Source organism: Rhinoderma darwinii, chromosome 4 (genome assembly GCF_050947455.1).
Source record: "Rhinoderma darwinii isolate aRhiDar2 chromosome 4, aRhiDar2.hap1, whole genome shotgun sequence".
Classification (NCBI taxonomy): Eukaryota; Metazoa; Chordata; class Amphibia; order Anura; family Rhinodermatidae; genus Rhinoderma; species Rhinoderma darwinii.
Window position 1 is genome coordinate 146636247 of NC_134690.1, and position 25285 is coordinate 146661531.

The 25285-nt window shown below is 43.0% G+C and overlaps 2 protein-coding genes and 1 long non-coding RNA gene across 4 annotated transcripts in view; 2 read left to right on the top strand and 1 right to left on the bottom strand.

The window, feature by feature from the left end:
* Positions 1-19: 19 nt before the first annotated feature.
* On the top strand, positions 20-8616 carry NDUFB5 (NADH:ubiquinone oxidoreductase subunit B5). Of its 2 annotated transcripts, none has more exons than XM_075861659.1 (6): positions 20-176; positions 2826-2911; positions 3951-4017; positions 5582-5643; positions 7092-7198; positions 8402-8616. In XM_075861659.1, exons 1-6 carry the CDS (start codon positions 56-58, stop codon positions 8520-8522), a joined length of 564 nt encoding a protein of 187 aa, XP_075717774.1. In that variant the 5' UTR covers positions 20-55; the 3' UTR covers positions 8523-8616. The 2 variants fall into 2 exon arrangements, with proteins under 2 accessions (XP_075717774.1, XP_075717775.1); XM_075861660.1 differs by lacking the exon at positions 20-176 and adding an exon at positions 1147-1209.
* The window catches only part of LOC142759473 (uncharacterized), a 51025-nt gene continuing 26867 nt past the window's right edge, over positions 1128-25285 (bottom strand). Inside the window, exon 3 of the long non-coding RNA XR_012883139.1 lies at positions 1128-1273. This is a non-coding gene — a long non-coding RNA (uncharacterized LOC142759473). The remainder of the gene's footprint in view (positions 1274-25285) is intronic.
* On the top strand, positions 18384-20247 carry LOC142760883 (uncharacterized). The gene is made up of 3 exons (XM_075864051.1): positions 18384-18832; positions 19083-19236; positions 19360-20247. The coding sequence occupies exons 1-3, from the start codon at positions 18649-18651 to the stop codon at positions 20096-20098; spliced, it is 1077 nt and encodes a 358-aa protein (XP_075720166.1). The 5' UTR covers positions 18384-18648; the 3' UTR covers positions 20099-20247.

Genomic DNA, 25285 nt, shown 5'->3' on the forward strand with positions numbered 1-25285 from the left:
ACTAATGCGTCATGAAAGCGCTGCCCACAACCCCCCGCGCCTGCCCTCAGTAAACATGGCGGGCATGAGCCTCCTCCGTTCGGCGGCGGCTTCTCTTGTCAGTCGTCTGCAGCCGGTAAAGCGCGGTGTGCTCGTGAGAGGCGCCCTGCTGAGAAGTGTGCCGCCAGCCGCTGCGGGTAAGATGCCATAAGGTGGACTGAAACCATGTCCGGAGTGACCTTGGCAGCAGACTGACATTGAGCTGATCTGTCTGCGGGACAAGCATTTATATCTCCTGAAGTTCCATAGGAATAAGAAAGCTGCGATTTCTGTGATGCTGTCATCTTCATTAGCAGTCAATGGCCGTATGTGACAGCAGTGGCCTTGACCTTGATTGAGGGAAAAAGTTACTTAAAGGATTTTTTTGAGTGTGGACTTATTAAATTTAGCTTGGTGACCAGCTGCATATAAAAAAAAAAGAAGAAACTTAAAAATAAAATCAATTCTCCATCTGCCCCAGCGGCCATATAAGCTATACGGCTGCTGTGATGTGTCGTCCATTGTAGCGTAGTCACGTGACTGCATAATTTACTAGCGCTGGACGACACGTCGCTGCCCCGTAGTTTACACACCTCTGTGGGTTTGCACCAGTGGCTGACAGGGCACAGAGCTTCAATGACAACCTATGAGTACGATTCTTCTTTTTTTTTTTTTTTAATGTGCAGCAGGTTACCAGCCTTGACTATTGGACATCACCTTTAAATGTACACAAAAGTCACACCACACAAGTGGCGTCAAAGAAAAATGTGCAGTGACTTGCAACCAAGGCCATTTCAGCGGTTTACCAATATGGATGCTATTGGATTACCACAGTGTGCCAGTATTGGTGATTTCTGATATTGTGGCATTTCATCCACTGGAAACCCTCATGATGTGTTCAAGAGACAGACGGGCAGGGATACAGACAAGTTGTTTGCAGCTCCATGTCCTGCACGTCACATGGGTAAAGGACACCGGGACAGGTAGTTTCTGCCACTATAGTGCAGTATACACGGGCATGAGATGAGCTTCCAAGAAGCAGTTTCTATATATCGAATACAGGTGTTCATACACCGATCAGCCAGGACATTAAAACCACCTGCCTCATATTCTATAGGTCCTCCTCATGCTCCAAAACAGCGCTGACCCGACCAGTCATGGACTCCACAAGACCTCTGAAGGTGTCCGGAGGTATCTGGCACCAAGACGTTAGCAGCAGATCCTTTAACTTCTTTCCACTGCAGGCAGTTTTATTCTGTGGGTCAATGTTGTTACGGCGATACAAATTTTATATAGTTATAAATTTATACGTTTTACTACTTTTACAAAATAAACAATTGGTTAAAAGTAAATCGTCGTATTCTGAGACTCAACCTTTATATTTTTCCGTCGATGGAGCTGTGTGAGGACTGTTTTTATTGGGGTACATCCGACTTTTTGATGACTTTTTATCCACTAGGGGACTTGAACATGCGATCGTTGGATCGTTTGCATAATACACTTTAATACTTATCTATTGCAGGGTATTGTGCTCTCCTATTAAGCCTTGCCTCTGATGAGCTGCCTCTCGGAGCTTAATATGAGGACCAAGATGGCAGACCTGGGGCCTTCGTTAGGCCCACAGCTGCCATGACAACCCATAGGGACCTCACAATTACGTAGCGGAGGGCTTATAAGATGACAGATGGAGGCTCCCCCTTTTGTCTGACTTAGATGCCACATCGCTATTGACGGCAGCATCTAAATGGTTAAACGTTTGGGATCTGAGTTTTAGCGTGAGGTGTAAGCTGTAATATACATCTCACACCGGCTCTGTATGTGCGTGAGCCATACGCTGCGCCCACTTTATAAGAGAAGAAGCATAATAGGCGAAAATGGCACTAAAGTTTTTTTTTTTCCTGCAAACTTTGACTTTTGTGCTGCCTGCAACCTGTCTACACCATAAAACCGGAGTAGAAAAGATAATAAATTCCCCTTTGTATGTGGCCCTGTCTCCCCCTCCCTGAGAACGGAGAGCAGATGAGTCGGCCCCCAACAAGAGCAGAGTGTGCTATGGAGTTTGTCAGAATTTGCAGAACACCAGCTGTGTACAGGAGTTACACGGACACTTGAGCAGCAACATTGTGGAACATTTTCAATAAAGACTATATATAAAGTTGCTTCATTCTGCATTTAGGAAGCAAATGAACTAGAAATAAATTTCAGTGCGAATGTGTCCATCGCCTTTAGCAGGGTTTTGTCCGATTCCCAGAATCCCACAAATCTCAGAAAAGGGATTGTCCAAAGTAGACCATACCCTTCTAAGCACTTTTTTGAACTGGGGAAAGAAAACATGGAGAAATATTTTGGCTTTGGGGCAATATCATCGGCAAGATTTTTGCATGCAGAAAAAATCAGCTTCAGAATTCCTTCAGAAATTTTGAGGCAGATTTTGAACTGCCTGCGCTTTTTTACCGTGGGTTTTCAATGTGTTTTTTGCCCACAGCCATTTGGGACTGTTCATAAACGAGTGCCGCTGTGTTTTTTATTTTTTTTAGTTTTTTTCTGCCTCCCATTGATTTCAGTGGGAGGTCAGAGGCAGAAGTTGCAACATGTCCTTTTTTTTTTCCATGTGAGCTGCCAAAAGCTTCCTGGGGAAAAAAAACGCCTCTGCCTCCAATCGAAATCTATAGGGGGCGATTTCGGCTGCTTTTGGAGCTGATTCTGACGCGGTTTCCGCGTCAAAATCGCTTCCAAAAAACAATGTAAACTGACCCTTCTACATTGTTATTGTGACAAAGTAAAGTAAATCTTTTCTTTTCCTGTAGTGCCTGTGCGATTTGGGAGCCATGGAAAGAGGTTGTTTATAGTCGCACCATCTACATACTATGACAAAAGATTTCTCAAGTTATTGGTATGTCTGCTCCCATTTTCGGCTAGATCTATATACTAATTCATATCTCAGTATACAGAGATCTTTGTACATTATATACACAGATGTAGCAATCTTTAAATACAATGTGGCAAGAAAGGGGTTGTCCACTACCTATGCACCGGATAGGTCATCAGTACATGATCTGTGGGGTTCCGACACCTGGACCCCGCACCGATCAGCTGCCTTCGGGAACCGGACGTCCATGCTGGAAGCAGATGACTCCGGTCGTGGAATAGCGGCCGAGCTGCAGCTCTGCTCTTATTTAACCCCTTAGTGACTACCAATATGCCTTTTCACGGTGGTCACTAAAGGGCCTTAGGCTAGGCTGTCGCCTTTTCACGGCAGCCAGGTCTAAGTCCTGCACGGGTGTCCCTTGCAGGCTGGAGCGGGTGCTCGGCTGTCTAATTACAGCCAGGCTCCTGCTCCAACGGTAGCCGTTTAACACGTTAAATTCTGCAGTCAATAGTCAATAGAGACTGCATTTAAATAATTTTCAGAGGGAGTGAACTCCCTCTCTCACCCATCAGCGGCCAGCAAATGCAATCGCGGGCCTCCGATGGGGAGCCGTGGCCTGATATAGGCCCTCAGGTATGCCCTGGGTATATGCCTATTAGGATGTGCCGGAGGTATACCAAAGCATTATAGCAGCGATCCCCTAGTGGGACAAAAAAAATAGGTAATAAATGTGAAATAAAAATTATTAATAAAGATTACAGTAAAAAAAAAACAATGTAGTGTAAAACAATAAATAAAACTACACATATATGGTATCGCCGTGACCGTAATTACCCAAACAATGAAGTTCACATGTAATTTAAACTGACTTTAAACCGAAAAAAATGGCAATTTTGCCGTTGTTTTTTGCGTATTTTTATTACGGCATTAAATAAAGGCAGTCTCCATTGTACGTATGATATGGGAGCACATTAATATTCACCTGCATGTTCTGTAAATGTAAAAGATACAAACTCACAGAAAGTAGAAAAGTAATAACAGCTAACTTTTCTTTTGTTCTCAGAAATTTTACGTGCTACTGACTGCAATACCGGCAGGTATAGCGATTGCGCTCATCAATATTTTCATAGGTAAGTACAGACACTTATTTGGTCCTTTTTTTTTTTTTCGGGGGGGGGGGGGGGGTCACATTTTATGTTTTGAAGGAAAAAGCATGTCCGCATGTGGCTGATCCAGGTTAAAACAGCTACATCATTCTATATGGAGTTGTCATTTGGTGGATCTCTAGTGACCTTTGCTTACATTACTTGGACCTTCAACACAGCGCTGGATTGACACTAAACTGAAAGCAGAAAATGGCAAGCAGACATGGAACTTCTCAAATTACTTACGCTGTCACAACTATATTATACATATTTGTATTAATAATATAGGCAGAGAACCACTTTCATTTTAGGCTGAGTTCACACATGGTGGATACACTGCGTAATAGCACGCAGCGCATCCGCCCTGTCTGCCACAGGGAGGTCCAGGCGAAAATGCGCACCAAACTGTGGTGCAGTTTTCCGCCCGGAATGTCCGCTGTGAAAAACTGTAGCACTAAAGCCGGCCGGCCTCCTGGGATTACGTCTTATCCCAGGAGACCACTGCAGCCTGTGATTGGCTGCAGTGGGGGGTCACATTAGATGAAGCGTCATCCCAGGAGGATGAAACACAGACTCCTAGGTAAGATTTGATGCGGAACAACTGCTATTTGATGCGGGATATACATCTCCATTGAATTCAATGGGGAAATCCAGCAACATATAAGCCGCATTTACGTAAAAACAATTGACATGCTGCGGAATGAACTTCCGCACCACAGGTCAATTTCTGAGCGTTTTTTCCGCTCAGTATTTATGTAGCATGTGGATGAGATTTGTTTTATCTCATCGACTTTGCTGCTACTGTATTTTCTGCGGATTTTCCGCAACTGACTCCGTTGCGGAAAATCCGCAGTATTTACGCAACGTATGAACTGGCCCTTACAGTTTCCTGCCAATAGCACCCCCTGATCTGTGTATGGGGTATCTGGGTGCTGTATGGGAGCTTCTCCTGTTAACTTTGCTGGAGATCATCTCTGAATGAGCAATTGTCATGCGACTGGGTCTGTGCAGCATATGTTGGTGGGTCAGCCTTTTAGGGCTTGTCCTCACGTAACGGAATTGCTGCAGAAAATTTCTGCAGCATTTCCGTTGAAACTATCAGACATTCCGCTGCGGAAAAGCTGCGCCATTTCCTGCGTTTTTTACTGTAGAACATGGTGCAGATTTTTCTGCGTTTCTTTTAATGCAGTGAGATGGTGATATCTCCTCTGAAAAACACCGCAATTGAGTCCACTTTTTGCAGCAGGAATTGCTGCGGTACGAGAAAAACCGCAATTGAATTTCGGGACGGAAATGTTACCTTTAGGTGTCCTACAGGATTTAGAGCAAAGTGAAGGTGAAATTTAGTAATGTATTTTTTTTTAATTTAAAAAAAACGTGAATGAGATTTGTTAAATCTCACCCACTATGCTGCTGCTGTATTCCGCTGCGCATTTTCTGTCCGAAATTCTGGTTGGAAAATACGCAGCAATTCTGTTACGCCTGGACAAGCCCTTAGGTTAAATATATATAACATCTAACATAACTGCTTTTTTTTTCTTTAAATCAGGGCCGGCAGAATTGGTTGAAATTCCAGAGGATTATGTCCCTGACCACTGGGAATACTACCAGGTACGCTCTGGATTATGTACAGCAAAAATGTTACTTAGCAGACACTACTTATAGGAGATTTCAGAATAAAAATGATATCTGTAACCCCTTCCCGCCCTATGACATACAATTACGTCATGGGTGGGTAGCTCTTCACGTGAAGTGGGCTTAGGAGTTGAGCCCGCACTATTCACAGCAGTAGCTCCAATCCCAGCCACTTAAACCCTTTTAGATGCCGGACTTCCTCTGTACCCCATAACACGCCCCCCCCCTACGCGATAGCACCGCTATGGCAACCAGGAAGTCTAACGTAGGTCTCCTGGCCTGCCGTGTACGGAAGCCTTATAGGCCCTGCCAGTGCAAAGCTGACCGTTATAATGCACTGCAGTACAAAAGCAGTACAGTGTATTATAGCAGCAAACAGAAGTTCAGGCCTTCAAGTGCTCTAGTGGGACAAGGAAAAGTGAATAAGCTTCAAGTAATAATACAAAAATGTCCCTTTTTCCATAATTAAGTTAGACATTATTTGGAATTTGTGTTAAAAAAAACTATACCTAATTGGTATTTCCGCATCTGTTCTGGACTATAAAAATAGCATATGCCCCTTATTATTTGAATTACCAGAAAAACCCCTGACAAATTTGATACGAAGTAAAATTCACACTCTAGAAGCCAAATGCAGTTCTTCTGAGCCTGGCAGTGTGGCCAATCATCAGTTTATGACCACATATGGGGCATTATCATACTTGGGAGAACCCCCTTAACTATTTTTGGGGGTTGTGTCCTCAGTGGCACAAGCTGGCCACAACATATTTGGCATTGAAATGACATATCTTTGGAAAAATTTAAATTTACATTTTTACGGCCCAATATTAATAAAAAAATAATAATACATTGCTAAATTTCACCTCCACTTTGCTATAACTCCTGTAAAACACTTAAAGGGTTAACAAACTTCCTAAATGCTGTTTCAAGGACGATGAGGGGGGCAGTTCCTTAAAATTGGGTGATTTATGGGGGGTTCTAATATATAGGCTCGTTCATTGGCTAATGTTGTTTATGCGGCCAATAAAATGGTCGCTAGTCTGCCGCTCATCTCCCTGTGCCGACGTGATGAAAATGTTTAGGGACGAGCGATCGTAGTAGCAATAGTTACCGATCATATGTTCTTGTGCATTAGCAAACAAGCGCAGATCAACAAGCGGTCTCGTCGGCGCTCGTATTCTTATATCCGTTGATAACATTTTGTGGGGGCTTGTGTTTTGTGGGAGCATTTTTGGGGTATATACCACTTATTGATTGACTTTTAGCGCTAATTTTGGGAGGGAGAATGAACGTATACAGCAGTTCTAGCATTGTGTATTGGGTGTTTCTTTTTTTACAGTATTCACCATTTTATAGCGCAGGTTATGATTGTGACTATAACATTTATATCTTGGATTTTTTTTAATCTATTTTTTATTTTTCAGCATCCGATTACTCGTTTTTTTGCTAAACGAGTGTTCAAAGATTATCAGCAATGCTATGAACAGGAAATGTGTCTAATTCATGTGGAAAACGAGAAACGTTTGCTCCGGTATGATACACAACGAAAGCCCACACGGTTATCAAAAAATTCTATTATTATCATTGAAGCATCCCGCTAATTCTTAAACAGCAACTCCAGACAAATCTGAAGATACCTGCCCTTTCTATTTTATATCCGTATATTTGACAATGGGGATAGGATTGTGAAAATCACACCCAGGACTTTTCTATTTGGGCTTCCTTAGAGACCCTAAATAAAAGTTCAAGATGTTCAGAGTTCATACATGTCACTTATGCGTATGTTTACAATAATACATATTCGCAAAAGCATGAAAACTCAACAGACCAATAATCTCCATGATCCACATGCAGGTAAAGATTCGAGTCACGGAAGCAACAAATGGCCTGATCAGGCGCAGCGGTCATTATGTGAGCCACCGCTTTTCTTCTTACCTTTTTTAGTAGGGAAGTGCCTCTCTTACAAGGGTACACTCACATTTAGTGGTTCAGGTGCATATTTACTGTGTTTTGTGTGGGTTTTTTTCTATGCAGTTAAAAACGCAACCACATCAGGTAATGCATGTGTTTCTTTCAGCTGCTTTTAACCGCACCTCAACCGCTACATGTGAATATAGTTTTTGAATTCGTGTTTTTAGCCGGCAGTAAATCTGAAAAGGAAGAGTATAAAGAAAAGTCTTATGCATCTAATTTCTTTTGTGTTACCTCCTGTGTTGCTCAAAAAACTGCACGTGCGATCCTAGCCTGAATGTGATGTGTCCTATCACACCCCTGGGGTTTCTGGAAGGCTGTACGAGACCCTGTCTGTGTCATTCCTCCCTACATAGAACAGGAAGCGTAACTTCTTGTGCTTCTATGAAATTACGATTCTGGGATTTAATTTGATAAGAAAAGCTCCATCCCTTATATTCTAATCATGGCAATCGTGATCGGATCTGATCCCATTTGTGACTGTACGGGTGCGGTTACACTTGCCGTATTTTTCTGCAGCGTATTTTTAGATGTGGAAATAGTATGGCGAATATGCTACGTGTGACTGCACCCATAATATACAGCTCCCGCACACAGATGTACGGTATTCTGGCCGTCTCCATGTAACCTGTAAATGCATCCTAATGCTCCCTTTGATTTCTCGCATGCACACGCCATTTAAAATAGTTTTATTGTTCCGTCCACTGAAATATTTCAGGTTCTTTTTTTTTTATACATACCAAAATTTTGATTTTACTTGCAGGCTCTATGAGAATGCAGCACGCCGCTCTATGAGACAGAATGGAGATGGGCCATGGTATCAGTATGAGACTCTGGATAAGAACCTCATTGATAATTCAACTAAGTCAGTCCCTGATGAATAGTGTTTCTGACTGCTTAGAATTGTTGTAAATCTTAATTTCACATGTTATCTTATTCTGGTGACTTTCAAATAAAATTTGTACCAGTGTTGTGTTATATTTTTTGTAATGCAATAATAATTACCAATACTGCAGCCATACAGTATATCGGGTAAAAAGAAGTCTGTAATACAGGACATCACCAAGAAATTCAAAATGTATTTTATGGAAAAAGTTCACAGCATGTAAAAAGTGCCAGAGAATCAACCGTACACAACTAAAAGCACAGGGCAATAGTAATCCACGTTCTTCCGTCAAAAATCTCATAGTAGTAAGGGTATGTTCACACGGATTATTTTCGGCCGTTTTCCGGGCTGCAAACGGTCGAAAAATCGGTAGCAGAACGCCTCCAATCATCTGCCCATTGATTTCAATGGGAAAAACTGCGTTCTGTACCGACGGGGTGTTTTTTTACGTGGCCATTTTTAAAAAAAAATGGCTGCATTGAAAAAACGCCTGCGGAAAAGAAGTGCAGGTCACTGCTTGAGCTGTTTTTCATTGACTCTATAGAAAAACGGCTCCAAAAACGCAGCCAAAACCACTAGTTAATTAAAAAAACAGGAGCGGTTTTCCCTACACGCAATGTGTTGCCTTTTGCCACCACTAGAGGGATAATCTGTATACAGATTTCAAATATTAACCCCTTCCTGCTTTGGCCACTTCTGACCTTACTGACGGAGCCTCATTTTTCAAATCTGACATGTCACTTTATGTGGCAATAACGTCGCAATGCTTTCACCTATCCAAGCGATTCTGAGATTGTTTTCTCGTGACACATTGGACTTTGTTACTGGCAAAATTTGCTCGATACATTCAGTATTTAATTGTGAAAAACACTTTTCTAAATTTAAATGTATCTGCTTGTAAGACAGATGGTAATACCACACAAAATTGTTGCTAATTAACATCCCCCATATGTCTACTTTAGATTGGCATCGTTTTTTGAATATCGTTTTATTTTTCTGGGATGTTACAAGGCTTAGAACTTTAGCAGCAATTTCTCACATTTTCAAGAAAATTTCAAAAGGCTATTTTTAAAGGGGGCCAGTTCAGTTGTGAAGCAGCTTTGAGGTCCTTATATATTAGAAACCCCAAATAAGTCACCCCATTTTAAAAACTTCACCCGTCAAAGTATTCAAAACAGCATTTAGAAAGTTTCTTAACCCTTCTGACCTTTCCCCGGAATTAAAGCAAAGTAGAGGTGAAATGTACAAATGTATTCTTTTTTTTGCAGAAATTCATTTTGAATCAACTTTTTTTTTTTTTTTTAACAGAAGATTTTACCAGACAAATGCAACTCAATATTTATTGCCCAGAGTCTGCAGTTTTTAGAAATATCCCACATGTGGCCCTACTGTGCTAAAGGACTGAAACACCGGCCTCAGACGCAAAGGAGCGCCTAGTGGATTTTGGGGCTTCCTTTTTATTAGAAAATATTTTAGGCACCATGTCAGGTTTGAATGGCTCTTGCGGAGCCAAAACAGTGGAAATCCAGAATAAGTGACCCCATTTGGGAAACGACCCCTCAAGGAAATTATCTAGAGGTATAGTGAGCATTTTGACCCCACAGGTTTATTGCAGAAATTATTGGAAGTAGGCTGTGAAAATTAAAATCTAGATTCTTTCAAAGAAAATGTAGGTTTAGCTAATTGTTTCTAATTTCCACAAGGACTAAAGGAGAAAAAGCACCGCCACATTTGTAAAGCAATTTCTGCCGATTAAAACAATACCCCATATGTGGTCATAAACGGCTGTTTGGACGCAGGGCTTAGAAGGGAAAGAGTGGCTTTTGGAGCTCACTTTTTGCAGGAATGGTTTGCGGAGGCCATGTCGTAGTTGCAAAGCCCCTAAGGGGACAAAATGGGAAACCCCCCTCAAGTGACCCCATTTTGGAAACTACACCCCTTGAGGAATTCATCTATGGGTGTAGTGAGCATTTTGACCCCACAGGGGTTTTATAGATTTTATTAAAATTGGGCATTCCTTTTTCTTCAATAAAACGTAGCTTTAGCTCAATTTTTCATTTTCTCATCAAATAAAGGAAAAAAAATGAACCCCAACATTTGTAAAGAAACTTCTCTGGAATACGGCAATACCCCATGTGTGGTCATAAACTGCTTTTTTGGCACACGGCAAGGATCAGAAGAGAAGAAGCGCCATTTGTCTCTTGGAGTACAGATTTTGCTAGATTGATTTCTTGGAACCATGTCGCTTTTGCAAAGCCCCTAAGGTACCAGTACAGTGGAAACCTGCCCAAAAGTGAGTCCATTCATGAAACTACACCCCTTGAAGAATTCACCTAGGGGTATAGTGAGTATTTTGACCCCACAGATGTTTCATAAATTTTATTAGGATTGGACAGTGAAAATACAAAAAAATCCTGTTTCTTCAATAAGATGTAGCTTTAGCTCACAATTTTTCATTTTCCCAATAAATAAAGGAAAAACAGAACCACAACTTTGGTAAAGCAATTTCTCCTGAGTATGGAAATACCCCATATGTGGTCATAAACTGCTGTTTGAGCACATAGTAGGGAAGGATCAGAAGAAAAGGAGCGCCATTCAGCGTTTTTAGTACAGATTTTGCTGGATTCGTTTCTGGTTGCTATGTCGCATTTGCAAAGCCCCTGTGGGACTAAAACAGTGGAAACCCCCCCCCCCCCACAAGTGTCCCCATTTTGGAAACTACATCCCTCAAGGTTTTTACCTAGGGTTGTAGTGAGCATTTTGACCCCACAGATGTTTCATAGATTTTTATTAGGATTGGGCAGTGAAAATAAAATAAAAAAAATGTCTTCAATAAGACTTAGCTTTAGCTCAAATTTTTTCATTTTCTCAATAAATAAAAGGAAAGAAAAAAGAACCGCAACGTTTGTAAAGCAATTTCTCCTAGTACGGCAATACCCGATATGTGGCCATAAACTGCTGTTTGAGCACACAGTAGGGCTCAGAAGGGAAGGAGTGCCATTTGGCTTTTGGAGTACAGATTTTGCTAGATTGGTTTCTGGTCGCTGTGTTGCATTTGCAAAGCCCCTGTGGGACCAAAACAGTGGAAACCCCACACAAGTGACCCCATTTTGGAAACTACACCACTCAAGGTATTCACCTAGGGGGTGCAGCGAGCATTTTAACCCCGCAGGTGTTTTGCAGAAATGAGTGTGAAATGAGTGTTTTCCATAGATATGCCAATATGTGGTGCCCAGCTTCTGCCACCATAACAAGACAGCGCTCTAATTATTATGCTGTGTTTCCCGGTTTTAGAAGCACCCTACATGTGGCCCTAATCTTTTGCCTGGACTATCGACAGGGCTCAGGAGTGAGAGAGTACCATGCGAAATTGAGGCCTAATTTGGCAACTTACACAGTATTGGTTCACAATTGTAGAGGCTCTGATGTGAAATAATAAAAGAAACCGCTGAGAAGTAACCCCATTTTGGAAACTACACCTCTCAAGGCATTTATTAAGGGGTGTAGTGAGCATTTTCAACCCACAGGTCTTTTCCATAAATAATTGCGCTGCGGATGGTGCAAAGTAAAAATTAAAATTTTTCCCTAGATGTGACATTTTAGTGGGAAATATTTTGTGCCCAGCTAATGCCACTGGAGAGACACACCCCAAAAATTGTTAAAAGGGTTCTCCCAGGTATAGCGATGCAATATATGTGGAAGTAAACTGCTGTTTGGGCACACTGTAGGGCTCAGAAGGGAAGGAGCGCCATTTAGCTTTTGGAGCATGGATTTTGGTTGATAGTAATTTTGTTTGTGGAGTTTTACTGGTATTTCAGTTTATAATGTGGGGGCATATGTGAGGTGGGCAAAGCACATCAGGGGCATAGTCAGGTGGTATAATAATGGGGAAAACAAAATAATCCATAAATATTTGTTACACTGTGAAGCAATCCTTTATGCATAGGCCGGTGTCGCTCTGATAAAGGTCCTTTCTTATCCCCCTTTTGGTCCACACTCCACAACTTTGCAGTTTGGGGAATTTTGTTGGGAAGTGTTGTCCTGGTATAATACAGGCACCCTCGCTTCCAGCAGATATGTTTGGGCCCTCCCCTTCCTGGTTCCCTAATTTTAAGGCCTTGGAAAAATCGCCACCTGAAACAGAAGAAATGTTCCCCTCGGGCCAGCAATAATCCATATTTTTCTTTCCTGCCTTAACTAATTTTATTTTTTCATAGACGTAGTGGTATGAGGGCTGTTTTTTTGCGGGACGAGCTGACGTACTTTTTGATCAATTTGTTATCCTTTTTTTTGGGAGGCAAGGTGATCAAAAAACAGAAATTCTGGCAAAGTTTTTTTTTATACAGCGTTCACCACGCGTCATAAATTACATGTTAACTTTATTCTGCGGGTCAGTACGATTCCGGCGATACCAAATTTCTAGAACTTTTATGTTTTGCAACTCTTTGCACAATAAAATTACTTTTGTAAAAAGAATGTATTTTTTCTGTTGCCATGTTGTAAGAGCCATAATTTTTTTTTTTTTTTGTCGACTGAGCTCTATGAGGGCTTGTTTTTTGTGAGACGAGCTATAGTTTTTATAGGTACCATTTTTATTTGATCACTTTTTATTTCAATTTTTGGAAGACAAAGTGACCAAAAAAAAAGCAATTCTGGCACTATTTTTTAGTTTTTTTTTTTACGGCACTCACTGCGCGGGACAAATAACAACATAATATTTTTATAGTTCAGATCGTTAGACGCGGTGATGCCAAATATGTATGGTTTTATTTATTTCTTTCAATAATAAATGACTTGATAAGGGAAAAAGGGCGATAGTATTTTATGTTATTACTTTAAACTTTTATTTTTACACCTTTATTTTACACTTTTCTTTAGTCCCAATAGGGGACTTGAAAGCCCAACTGTTTGATTGATGTTCTAATATATTGCACTACCTATGTAGTGCAATGTATTAGAACTGTCAGTTGTTCACAGACAGCAAGCCGATCAGGCTCCGTCTCCGTTCAGGGCCCAACCGGCTACCATAATGGCAGGCAGAGGCCATTATTAGGCCTCCTGTTGCCATAGTAGCAGTTGACAGCCTTGCCATCGCATGGCAGGCTGCCGATTTGCTACAAACCACTAAGATGCAGCAATCGCTTTGGATCGCTGTATCTAAGGGGTTAATGTCAGGAATCGGAGCTGGCTCCGGTTCCTGCCGTTACAGCGGGCTGTCCGCTATAACATACAGCGGAAACCCACTGCTGATGACGCCAGCTCAGGTTCGGAGCTGGAAGCTGAGCCGGCGCCATCTTGCTGATTGTACCGGAAACCTTTTAGGCTCCGTCGGCGAGTGGGGCATAGAAGGCTTCCGTTGCTGGCAGACCGTGAGGTAAGTATTTGGCCTCCGATTGCCATTGCAGCCACCGTTATCCCAGCGATCACGTTGCTGGGGTACCAGTGGCTCAAAACTCCTCACGTGCTGCGAACTCTATTAAACGCAGCATCTGAGGGCTTAATCGGCTGGATCAGATGCTAGCTCCGGTCCTGGCCATTACATCAGGGTGCCAGCTGTAACATACAGCTGCCACCTGGCAGTGATGGTGCGGGCTCAGCTCCTGAGCCCGCATTATCACCGCGATGTAAATGTACTGCGCTTTGCGGGAAGCCCTGCCCGACAGTGCCATATATATACGGCGGATGTCGGGAAGGGGTTAAGTTGAATGAGATACAAATAAGTCCCCTAGTCGTGTGAAAACTGAAGAATGCTGCGCTTTACTAAATTAAACACTAACCATAGTCTGTTATATGTATTCATATTTTAGGTGAAGCAATAAATGTTTTAAATATCTAAAATAAAAAAACGTGCCCATAGCAAATTCACGTCCGAGTACATCAAGGGTATGAATACACAGGGTGGATATGCTGCATAAAGTACACAGCGTGTTAGTCCTGAAAGCCGCAGGGAATTCTGCCCAAAAAAGGGCACCAAATTGTGGTGCAGTTTTTTGGACGGAATGTCTGCTGTGGAAATACTGCAGGAAGAAAAAAAAAAAAAAAAGTTTATACTTATCCCATGTGACAGCTGCAGCACGGGTGGTAAAACATCAACCCAGGAGGCCGTCTTCACTCAGAATAGAGGAACTCATCATTATTAAAATAGCCTGGGGTAATTATAAGCTTTTTTTATTTTGAATTAAAAAAAAGTTGTGTTTTTTTTTCTCATTTGCGATTTTTGCAGTGCAAAAGTCACAACACATGGCTCATTGTTGCGGATTTCACCTCCTCATTGAATTCAATGGGGAAAATCCACAACAGAAGAGAAGCGATTCCACAGCATCGCGCCGCAAGTCACTTTATGAACTGTTCCTCCGCAGATTTTTTTTCTCTGGTGTGTGGATGAGATTTGTTCGAAGTACAGTAAAAAATAGTGTAGTACCGTGTTAGCCAGAGACAATATGAAATGTTAAATACTTTTGTGTCAAAAAAGACAAAAGTATAATAGGTATGATACCTTTATTGGCTAACCATAAAAGTTCTATATGCGGCTTTCAGAGCACAGAGGCTCCTTCTTCAGGCAGTTTACAAATGAATTGTTCAAATACTGACCAAACTATTGCTGTCTGAATGAGGTTTAGCTGTGGAGTCCTGGCAGGCCCCTTGCACACGACCGTGCCGTAATCACGGTCAGTGATTACGGGCACGGACGGCCACTCGCATTTGGGGGCTGTGCTCCCATATAAAGTATGGGAGCACGGTCCGTAAAAAGCAGAAAATAGTACATGGCCTATCTTTTGCGGAGCCATTCTACGGCACGGACACCTTCCCGTAAAAATACGCCAAGGTGTCCGTCGGCCTTAGAAATGAATAGGTCCGTAATTACGGACTAAATCTACGGTTCTCTGCATGGGGCCTTACCAAGAAGACAGCGGTATATCTGGGACTTATTGCTAAAGCAACTATGCAAATGTAGTGAATTGGTCAGGACACATTATACATGCTTGTTAGCAATAAACTCTTCAATCATAGTTGACTATGGTCCAAGAAAAATACATGAGGGGCAATACAAATGAAAAATGTTTCACAATCATAGTAAGGGTATGTTCACACACACTGTTTTCAGATGTAATTCGGGCGTTTTACTGTGTTCTGTTCCCACGAGGTGTTATTTTACGTGTCGCTGTCAAAATAGGGCGCGTAAAAAGTCGCCCGCGAAAAAGAAGTGCATGTCACTTCTTGGGATGTTTTTGGAGCCGTTTTTCATTGACTCCATTGAAAAACAGCTCCAATAACGTCCGTAAAATACGTCGCGAAAAACGTGAGTTGCTACAAAAACTTCTGAAAATCAGGAGCTGTTTTCGCCTGAAAACAGCTCCGTATTTTCAGACGTATTTTGCTAAGCCGTGTGAACATACCCTAAGAGAAATCTCTTTTTGTATCTTTGTCTGTGGCCAGATTAATTTGAGGCAGACTGTAGTTGCCACTGCAGACTCGAAATTGAGCATAAGTGTATATTCACACGGCGGGGGCCTCCAAACATCTGCCCATTGATTTCAATGGGAAAAATGGCGTTCTGTTCCCATGGGGTGTTTTTTACGCAGCCGTTTTTAAAAACTGCCGCATAAAAAGAGGTGCATGTCACTTCTTGAGCCATTTTTGGAGCCATGTTTTCATTAACTCAATAGAAAAACGGCCGCAAAAAACGCAAGTTGCTTAAAAAACGGCTGAAAATCAGAGGCGGTTTTCCCTTGAAAATAGCTCCGTATTTTCAGCTGTTTTTTGTTAAGGCCTTATTTACACGAGCGTGTCTTTGTAATTAAATATGGCTGTTCGCACTGCCGTTGTTTCAAGGACATGTCCTATTTTTTTCCCGCTTCACGCATCCCTCCATAGACTAATCTATGCGGGATGCGAGACATCTCGTCCCGCAGCGCAGAGCATGGATGCACCTCGGACATGAAAAACGCTCATGTGAATCAGGCCTAAGCGTGTGAACATACCCTCAGGCCGGATTCACACGAGCGTGTGCGTTTTGCGTGCGCAAAAGGCACTTAACAGCTCCGTGTGTCAGCCCTGTATGATGCGCGGCTGCGTGGTTTTCACGCAGCCGCCATCATTATGACACTCCATTTGGACGTTTGTAAACAGAAAAGCACGTGGTGCTTTTCTGTTTTCATTCATCCTTTTCACTGCTGTTGCGCGAATCGACATGTCGTGACTCACGCTGCGTAAAAATCACGCAACTGTCTGCACGGCCCCGTAGACCAATCCAATATAGGTCCGTGCAACGCGCGTGAAAATCACGCGTGTTGCACGGACGTATATCCCGTTCGTCTGAATAAGCCGTCAATGTAATGGGTGCTTTAGTATATATTCACACCTGATAGATTTATAAACTGCCCAATACAACAAGGGTATGTTCACACTAATCAAATGAGCTGTGTATTTTGCGCAACAGATTTAATTACATTAAATATACAGCGTATTACAGTAGCAGCGTGAACAAATGTCATCCACGCTATGGTAAAAACGTTAGTAAATTGAGTTGCAGTGCGTTCTTTTTTTAATCCAAAGCATGTCAATTTATGATGCAGAATCGCTGCACATTTTTTGGGGGGTTTTCCTATTGAATTCAATGGGGGGGGGGGCGGTTAAAACCTGCAATAAATAGCAAATATTGCTTTCATATATATATATACTTTTATTCAGCCACAAAAATTGCAAATCATAAAGAAAACCAAACTTTTTTTGGGTTTAAAATAAATAAAAAAAAAAAAGGCAAAACTTACCCCATGGCCTTGTCATTGTGACGTGTCCCCCTGTTCTCTGTGTAGTCCAGTCTCTTGGGATGACATTTCATCCCATGTGACTGCTGCAGCGCTCACAAGGGCTGCTGCAGCAACATCATCACAGGAGGCCGGGCTGCATGGATAACGGGGACGCAATGGCGACACCCGTGGTGGGGAGGGCTAAGTATTGAAGTTTTTTATCGTTTTTTTTTTTCTGATTTGCGATTTTTGCAGTGGAATTGCAGCTTTTCTGCCGCAAAAATCGCAAGATTTGCTATTTGTTGGGGGTTTTACCTCCCTATTGAATTCAGTTGGGGTAATCCTGCAAAAAAAGTGCAGTGATTCCGCAGCAGAAATTGACATGTTGTGGATTTAAAAACCGCACCACAGGTCAATTTATGAGCGCTTTCTCAGCTTTTTTTTTTTACAGCGTGTGGATAAGATTTGTTCAAATCTCATCCACTCTGCTGCTAGTGTAATACGCTACGGGTTTTCTGAAATGAAATCTGTTGCAGAAAATCTGCCGTTAATCCCCCAATTGTAAACATGCCCAATACTGCGTTTAGGCCCCCTGGACAGTCACCTGCATTTGTGGGCCGTGCTTCCAATAGAATGTATAGGAGCACGGTCCATAAATTCAAAAAACAGGACATGTCCTATTTTTTGCGGATCATTTCTACGGCTCCGACACCTTCCTGTAAACATATAGGAAGGTGTCTGTGGGCCATAGAAATGAATGGATCAGTATTCTGATCCGCAATTACAGATCTGTAATTGAAGATCACAATGAGGGTATGTTCACACACTAGACTAAAAACGTCTGAAAATACGGAGCTGTTTTCAAGGGAAAACAGCTCCTTATTTTCAGATGTTTTTTAACCCTTTCAAGACCAAGCTAATTTTGGCCTTCAGTACCAGCCCCATTTTTTCAAATCTGACGTGTCACTTTATGTGGTAATAAGGGGGGATTCAGACGAGCGCGATTTGCGCGCGTGCAGGCCGCGTATTTTCTGCGCATCACGCACAGCACTATAGAAGTCAATGAGGCAGTTCAAACAGTGCGTGATTCTTGCGCAGCGTTTGTTCGCTGCGTACTATACGCGACAGGTTCAAAAACTCTGCGTATTTCACGCATCACGCACCCATTGAAGTCAATGGGTGCGTGAAAATCACGCATGTCATACGCTGGCAGCAGCTGCGAACGCGCGTTTTTCACGCAGGACACGTTGTCTCAATGCAAATGAGTTTGAACTAACTAGTTGAAACCAGCAGAAAAGCAGGAAGTTGGTTAGACAGCAGGTTTTGCAAAAGAGGCCACACCGTTTGCAAAAGCACCACAAGCACCTTGCAGGCATGCCTCGGCAGATGGATGTTGGGAAGCTCATTAGGTTAGTTCAGGAGCGGCCGGAGGTCTGGAACACCCATGCGGAGTCGTACCATGACCGCACATTGAAGGAGGCAGCATGGGAGCAGATAGCAGAGGCGCTATTTGAGCAGGAGTGGGCCGACAGCCGCACCCGTGACCGGCTACAAATTGGTGAGTGGATATCTGTGTGTCGCCATTGATGTGTATAATGACATCCATATTGGATATTGCGTCCCTGCTGAATAATTGCCTGTCATTGCCAACGTTTCGGTTCAGTGCCATCTTTATATATAGTATCATCAACTTAGGCTTGTTCTTGTGTAGACGTGTGTTTAATAACACCAGTTTATACATGCACTGTCTGTGTGCGCACTCACATCTGCTGAGTTTAATCAATGATGTGTTCTTATTCATCATACAGTGGACGATGTAAAGAGACGGTGGCGCAGCTCGAGGGACCAGTTCCGTCGAGAACATGGATCCGGCGCCCGTAGCGGAGATGGTGGTCCCCAAAAACGGCGCTACATGTACTACGACCAGCTGTTGTTCCTGCGGGAAATAATGGACATGCGACCGTAAGTACTCGTTGTTGTCCCTTTGTGGCCACGTCACCCTCCAAACATGTTACATACCCCAAAACGCCTTTGTGTTTGCACATGACATTTGTTTCCTCAACTGACGTGTCCCCTATATTATAGAACTAGCGACACTCTGGATGCTTCAGAAGAGGAGGCACGGCCCCAGTGTAGCCAGGCGTCCCAATCCGCTGCTCCCCTGGTCGCCCTCACCCCGGAGGCCACTAGAGAGGATCCTGGTCCAGTCGCCTCAGCGCCTGAAGCAGGACAACCGGACCAAGTGGCACCTAGACAAGCAGCACCCCGCCGCAGACGTCCTGGTAACCCACCCGCAGCTGCACAGGTGGACGCCCGTGTTCTTGAGTACCTGCGCCGTGCAGCCGATGAGGACCAGCATGATTTTTTTTGCCGGAGCATGGCACCTTTGATGCGGCGGGTACCAGAGGATAGGTTGGTGCGGCTGCAAATAAATATGCTGTCGCTAATCGACTGTGCGACACCCCCGCTAAGTCCAGGCCGGTGCTTTACTTCTCTGGAGCACTGGCGTAGTGTATATATGCCCTCAGCGCGTGCCCATGTGCCAAGGCCCTCCCAACCTGCCCCCGTCTTCTCGCAGATGGCGCAATACCCTCCTGCCCCAAGATACCTCTCCCCTGCCCCAATGCCTGGGCCAGTCCATCACTTTCCTCAATACTCCATACCTGGGCCAAGTTTACAGGCTCACATGCAGCCTCAGGGTTACCACCCGCAGTATCAACCCCAATATGCTGTGCAGGAACAGGCTCCTCAGGGCCGGGGACAGCAGAGTGGTGCGGAACGGTCGGGTTACAGCTCGCCGACCCATGCCTATCAGAATCTTTAGGGGCTCTTTTTTTCTACCGACACATGTTAGAAATCGATGACATGCTAGGAATTTGTTGTATATGCATCATGTTGGTGCACTTTTTTGTTCGGGTATGTTTTCCCGCCTCTGTATTTATTTGGCTGATATGGCGAGTATGTGCCACAAACATGACTGCTACTAAAGTTCGATATTTTGAAGTTCTGTGTGGACAATCCTTTTGTTACCTTGCACACCTTTTCTACTGCCTCTACCGCTAGGAGGTGCTGTTGCCTTAGAGGTTGTGACGGTATTAGATTTCTCCACCACATCTTTGAGGTCTTCGTTGTTCGGAAGGGGTTTGGAATACCAGGAACTCAGCTGTAATTAGTATAGTTAGTGTTTGGCCAGAACTAACTTTACTCCCCCCGAAACGCTCACATACATATAGGCCAGGAAATACATAGTTTCCACAAGAGGATGTGATGTCCATGCATTCCTGCCGTCTAAAAAGGGTATTCCAAGCGCCTACCGAGCTTTAAGCTCGCAACCCACGTCAAGGGGCCTCAAGTTTTGCGAGTCCCTAACCCTCCCCCACACCCCCCCCCCACCAAAAAAGGCCTTGAGGGATAAACAGACGTTCTCTCAAATAAGATTAACTTCACCACAACTCAAATGGCAGCGTTCTGGCAGGTTACTTCTCAAGCCTGCCTGGCAAAATACTCGGCAAATTGGTGGCGCACTCGCTGCCCACATGTCGGTGGCCGGCCAGGCCGAGCAGCCTGGCTCAGGCTGGTGGTGGGTGCAGATGTTCCCATATATTCCACATCATGAGCGGCATCATTGATGCGGGTAAAGTTGTGCAGCACAACACAGGCTTTGATCACGCATGTGACATTTGACGGCGACAATTGCATTGATGTCATCAGGACCCTCCACTTGCTGGTCATGATGCCAAAGGCACATTCCACGACTTTCCGTGCTCTGCATAGTCGCTGATTGAAAATGCGCCTACGGTTATCCATGCCCCTCCGCGCAAATGGCCGCATTACGTGTTTGCTGAGGGCAAAACCTTCATCTGCAACCATAACATAAGGAAGGGGTGGCCCGCTGGTGCCAGGGAGGATGCTAGGCTCGGGGACATCAAGTTGGTTGGACATTAGACGCCGTGCCATTCTAGATGAGCGAAAAATGCGTGCATCCGCCGAGCTGCCATAGGACCCGATGTCCACGATGGTAAAGCAGAAATTACAGTCCGACAAGGCAAGCAAAACTATTGAAAAATACTGCTTGTAATTGAAGTAGCGAGAGCCAGAGTGGGGCGGTTTCTGCACACGGATGTGCTTCCCATCGAGTGCACCAATACAGTTAGGAAATTGTGTGTCGCGTTCAAACTGCTGCGCTATGCGAAGCCAGTGTTGGGCCGTAGGCTGAGGGATCACGCTGCTCTTCAATCTCTGCCACAGGACCACACAGGTTGCTGGGACAATGCCGCAAATAGTGGAGACTCCAATTAGGAATTCAAAATGAAGGGCATGGTAGCTAATGCCGGTCGCCAAAAAACTACAGAAATTCATACAAGCAAAGCACAAAGAAAACATGTTAGTTTAGGACATTAAGGACATAAAATAAGGTGTAACCTGGCTCACAAAACTGCACATACCGTAACGTCAGAAGGAGACGCTCCTCGGGGGAAATACAGCGTCGCATGTTTGTGTTCTGATAGGTTATTCCAGGCCGAACCAGCTCCAGCAGCATATCAAAGGCATGCACAGACAGGCGGCAAAAGGCCCGAAATTTCTCAGGGTGACGACGGAGGTCAGCAAAGAGGATATGAAAATGCCCTTTAGAGGTGCGTTGGGCCACTATTGGGTGAACCCACATCCTACCTGATCTCCGCCGGTGTGGCCGTAGAGGGCTACCTCGTTGCCCAAACCTCCGGGATATCATCCATGCTAATAGCACACGGGCCAGAGAGCTAGGTGGCATCAATGCAGTCTGGCAGACAAACTTCACTAAAATACTGGTAGAAACAGTGGGTTGCATCCAAAGCACACAAATGAATTAACACAGGTGCACACATGAAGCAGGGGTATTGCATTAATGGCCCTTTTGAAGCCTGGCGTAAACAGAACAGCTGAGTGCGTTTTTTCCACGCGCGGGAAAAACGCATGTCTTACGCGCGTATTACACGCATACATCGTTCAAAAACGCATTGCCCACGCTGCTGACACGCTCGCAAAACGCTGCGTTGTTTGCGCGCGCAAAAACGCAACGTTCGTGTGAATCTCCCCTAACTCTGGAATGCTTTTGCCTATCCAAGCGATTGAGATTGTTTTCTCGTGACATATTGTACTTTATATTAGTGGAAAAATTTGGTCAATAAATTCATTGCTTATTTGTGAAAAACAACAAAATTGAGAAAATTTGCAAAAATTATGATTTTTCTAATTTTAAATGTATCTGCTTGTAAAACAGATAGTAATACCACACAAAATAGTTATTATTTCACATTTCACATATGTCTACTTTATATTTGCATCGTTTTTTGGACATTATTTTATTTTTCTAGGATGTTACAAGGCTTAGAACTTTAGCAGCAATTTCTCACATTTTCAAGAAAATTTCAAAAGGCGATTTTTAAAGGGGCCAGTTCAGTTCTAAAGCGGCTTTGAGGGCCTTATGTACTAGATAGACCCCATAAATCACCCCATATTAAAAACTGCACCCCTCAAAGTATTCAAAACGGCATTCAGAAAGTTTATTAACCCTTTAGGCGTTTCACAGGAATTAAAGCAAAGTAGAGGTGAAATTGACAAATTTTTTTTTTTTTGCTGCAATTCATTTGTAATACAGAAAGTTTTACCAGAAAAACGCAACACAATATTTATTGCCCAGATTCTGCAGTTTTTAGAAATATCCCACATGTGGCCCTAGTCTGAAAAATGGACTGAAACACCGGCCTCAGAAGCAAAGGAGCACCTAGTGAATTTTGTGGCCTCCTTTTTTTAGAATATATTTTAGGCACCATGTCGGGTTTGAAGAGATCTTGTAGTGCCAAAACAGTGGAAATCCCCCAAAAGTGACACGGTTTTGGAAACTGCACCCCTCAAGGAATTTATCTAGGGGTATAGTTAGCATCTTGACCCCACATGTCTTCTGCTATATTTATTGGAGTTTGCCTGTGAAAGTGAAAATCTACTTTTTTTTCTGAAAAAATATAAAAAAAATAATATTTGCAAGGAATAAAGAATAAAAAGCACCCCAAAACTTGTAAAGCTACTTCTCCCGATTACAGCAATACCCCATATATGGTACTAAACTGTTGTTTGGACCCACGGCAGAGCTCAGAAGGGAAGGAGCGCCATTTGGATTTTGAAGCGCAGATTGTGCTGGATTGGTTTTCAGTGCCATGTCGCGTTTGCAACACCCTGGAGGGAGCAAAACAGTGGAAACCCCCCAAAAGTGACCCCATTTTGTAGACTACACCCCTCAAGGAATTTTTCTAGGGGTATAGTTAGCATTTTGACCCCACAGTTTTTTTGCTGAATTTAGTGGAATTAGGCCGTGAAAATGAAAATCTACTTTTTTCTGAAAAAACATAGAAATGTTTAATTTTTACAATGAATAAAGAAGAAAAATTACCCCAATATTTGTAAAGCAATTTGTCCTGATTACAGCAATACGCCATATGTGGTAATAAACGGCTGTTTGGACCCACGGCAGGACTCAGAAGGGAAGGAACAATATTTGGCTTTTGGAGCTCAAATTTAGCTGGAATGGTTTTCGGGTGTCATGTCGCATTTGCAAAGCCCCTGAGGTACCAAAACAGTGGAAACCTCCCAAAAGTCCCTTTAGGGGACTGGAACGAGCGATTATTAGGTCGCTGGTACAATACACTGCAGTACTAATGTATTGCAGTATAATATCATTTTTACAGGCTCCTGTAACAGCGCGATCGCTGTTCCTGTCCATTAGTCCCGGGTGTCACCTGTAATACACAGCTGGCACCTGCAGAATATGGAGCGGGCGCAGCGCATGAGCCCGCTCCATATATAACCCCCTGCAGCACGATATGCTATTAAGTCGTGGTGTGCGAAGGTGTTAATGCGCAGCGGATGGTGCAAAGTGAAAATTAAAATTTTCCACTGATATGCCATTTTAATGCACAATATGTTGTGCCCAGTTTGTGCCACTGAAGACAAATACAGCATACAATGTTGAGCGGGTTCTCCCGGATATAAAATATATATGTGGACGTAAGCTGGTGTTTGGGCACGCTGTGGGGCTCAGAAGGGAGGGAGCACCATTTGGCTTTTGGAGCGCAGAGTTTGCTTGGTAACTGTTCTGTTTGGGGTATTGCTGGTATTTCAGTTTATGATGTGGGGGTATGTGTAAATTGGGCAGAGTACATCAGGACATAATAAGAGGGTATAATAATTCGGTAAATAAATAATAATCCGCAGATATGTGGCCAATGTCGCACTGATAAATGGCGCCCGATCTTATCTGCTTTTGGACACTGCACAATTTCTGTCGCTATATTCTGAGAGCCAGAACTTTTTTTTATTTTTTCTTCACCAGAGCCGTGCGAGGGCTTATTTGTTGCGGGACAATCTGTAGTTTTTCATTGGTACCATTTTAGGGTACATGTGATTTTTGAATCACTTTTTATTAGATTTTTTTTTGGCAAGCAAAGTGACAAAAAAACAAATTCTGACAATGTTTTTTGTCTTTTTTTTTTTTTTACACTTTTCACCGTGCGCTATAAATGACATTTTACTTTATTGTGCGGGTCGATACGATTACGGCGATACCAGATGTATATAGTTTTTTTTATGTTTTGTGGCATTTGTGCAATAAAATCACTTTTCGATAAAATTTATTTTTTGTGTCACCATATTCTGAGAGCCATAACTTTTTTATTTTTCAGTCAAAAAAGCTGTGTAAGGGCTTGTTTTTTGCGGGACGGGTTGTAGTTTTTATTGGTACTATTTTAGGGTACATGTGACTTTTTGATCACTTTTTATTCTATATTTTTGGAGGGTTGATGACCAAAAAAATAGTGATTCTGACATTGTTTTTTAATTATTTTTTTTTGCGCTGTTCACCGTGCGGGAAAAATAATATTATAGTTTGGGTCGTTGTGAACGCGGTCATACCAAATATGTGTACTTTTTTTTAACATTTTCATTTTTTTTCTATAATAAAAGACTTATTATAGGAAAA

Coding starts and splice junctions, on each gene's coding strand:
- NDUFB5 (XM_075861659.1), top strand. CDS start 56: ATGGCGGGCATGAGCCTCCTCCGTTCGGCGGCGGCTTCTCTTGTCAGT. Junction 177..2,825: donor TGTGCCGCCAGCCGCTGCGG/GTAAGATGCCAT, acceptor CTTTTCCTGTAG/TGCCTGTGCGATTTGGGAGC. Junction 5,644..7,091: donor ACCACTGGGAATACTACCAG/GTACGCTCTGGA, acceptor TTTATTTTTCAG/CATCCGATTACTCGTTTTTT.
- LOC142760883 (XM_075864051.1), top strand. CDS start 18,649: ATGCCTCGGCAGATGGATGTTGGGAAGCTCATTAGGTTAGTTCAGGAG. Junction 18,833..19,082: donor CCGTGACCGGCTACAAATTG/GTGAGTGGATAT, acceptor TTCATCATACAG/TGGACGATGTAAAGAGACGG. Junction 19,237..19,359: donor GAAATAATGGACATGCGACC/GTAAGTACTCGT, acceptor CCTATATTATAG/AACTAGCGACACTCTGGATG.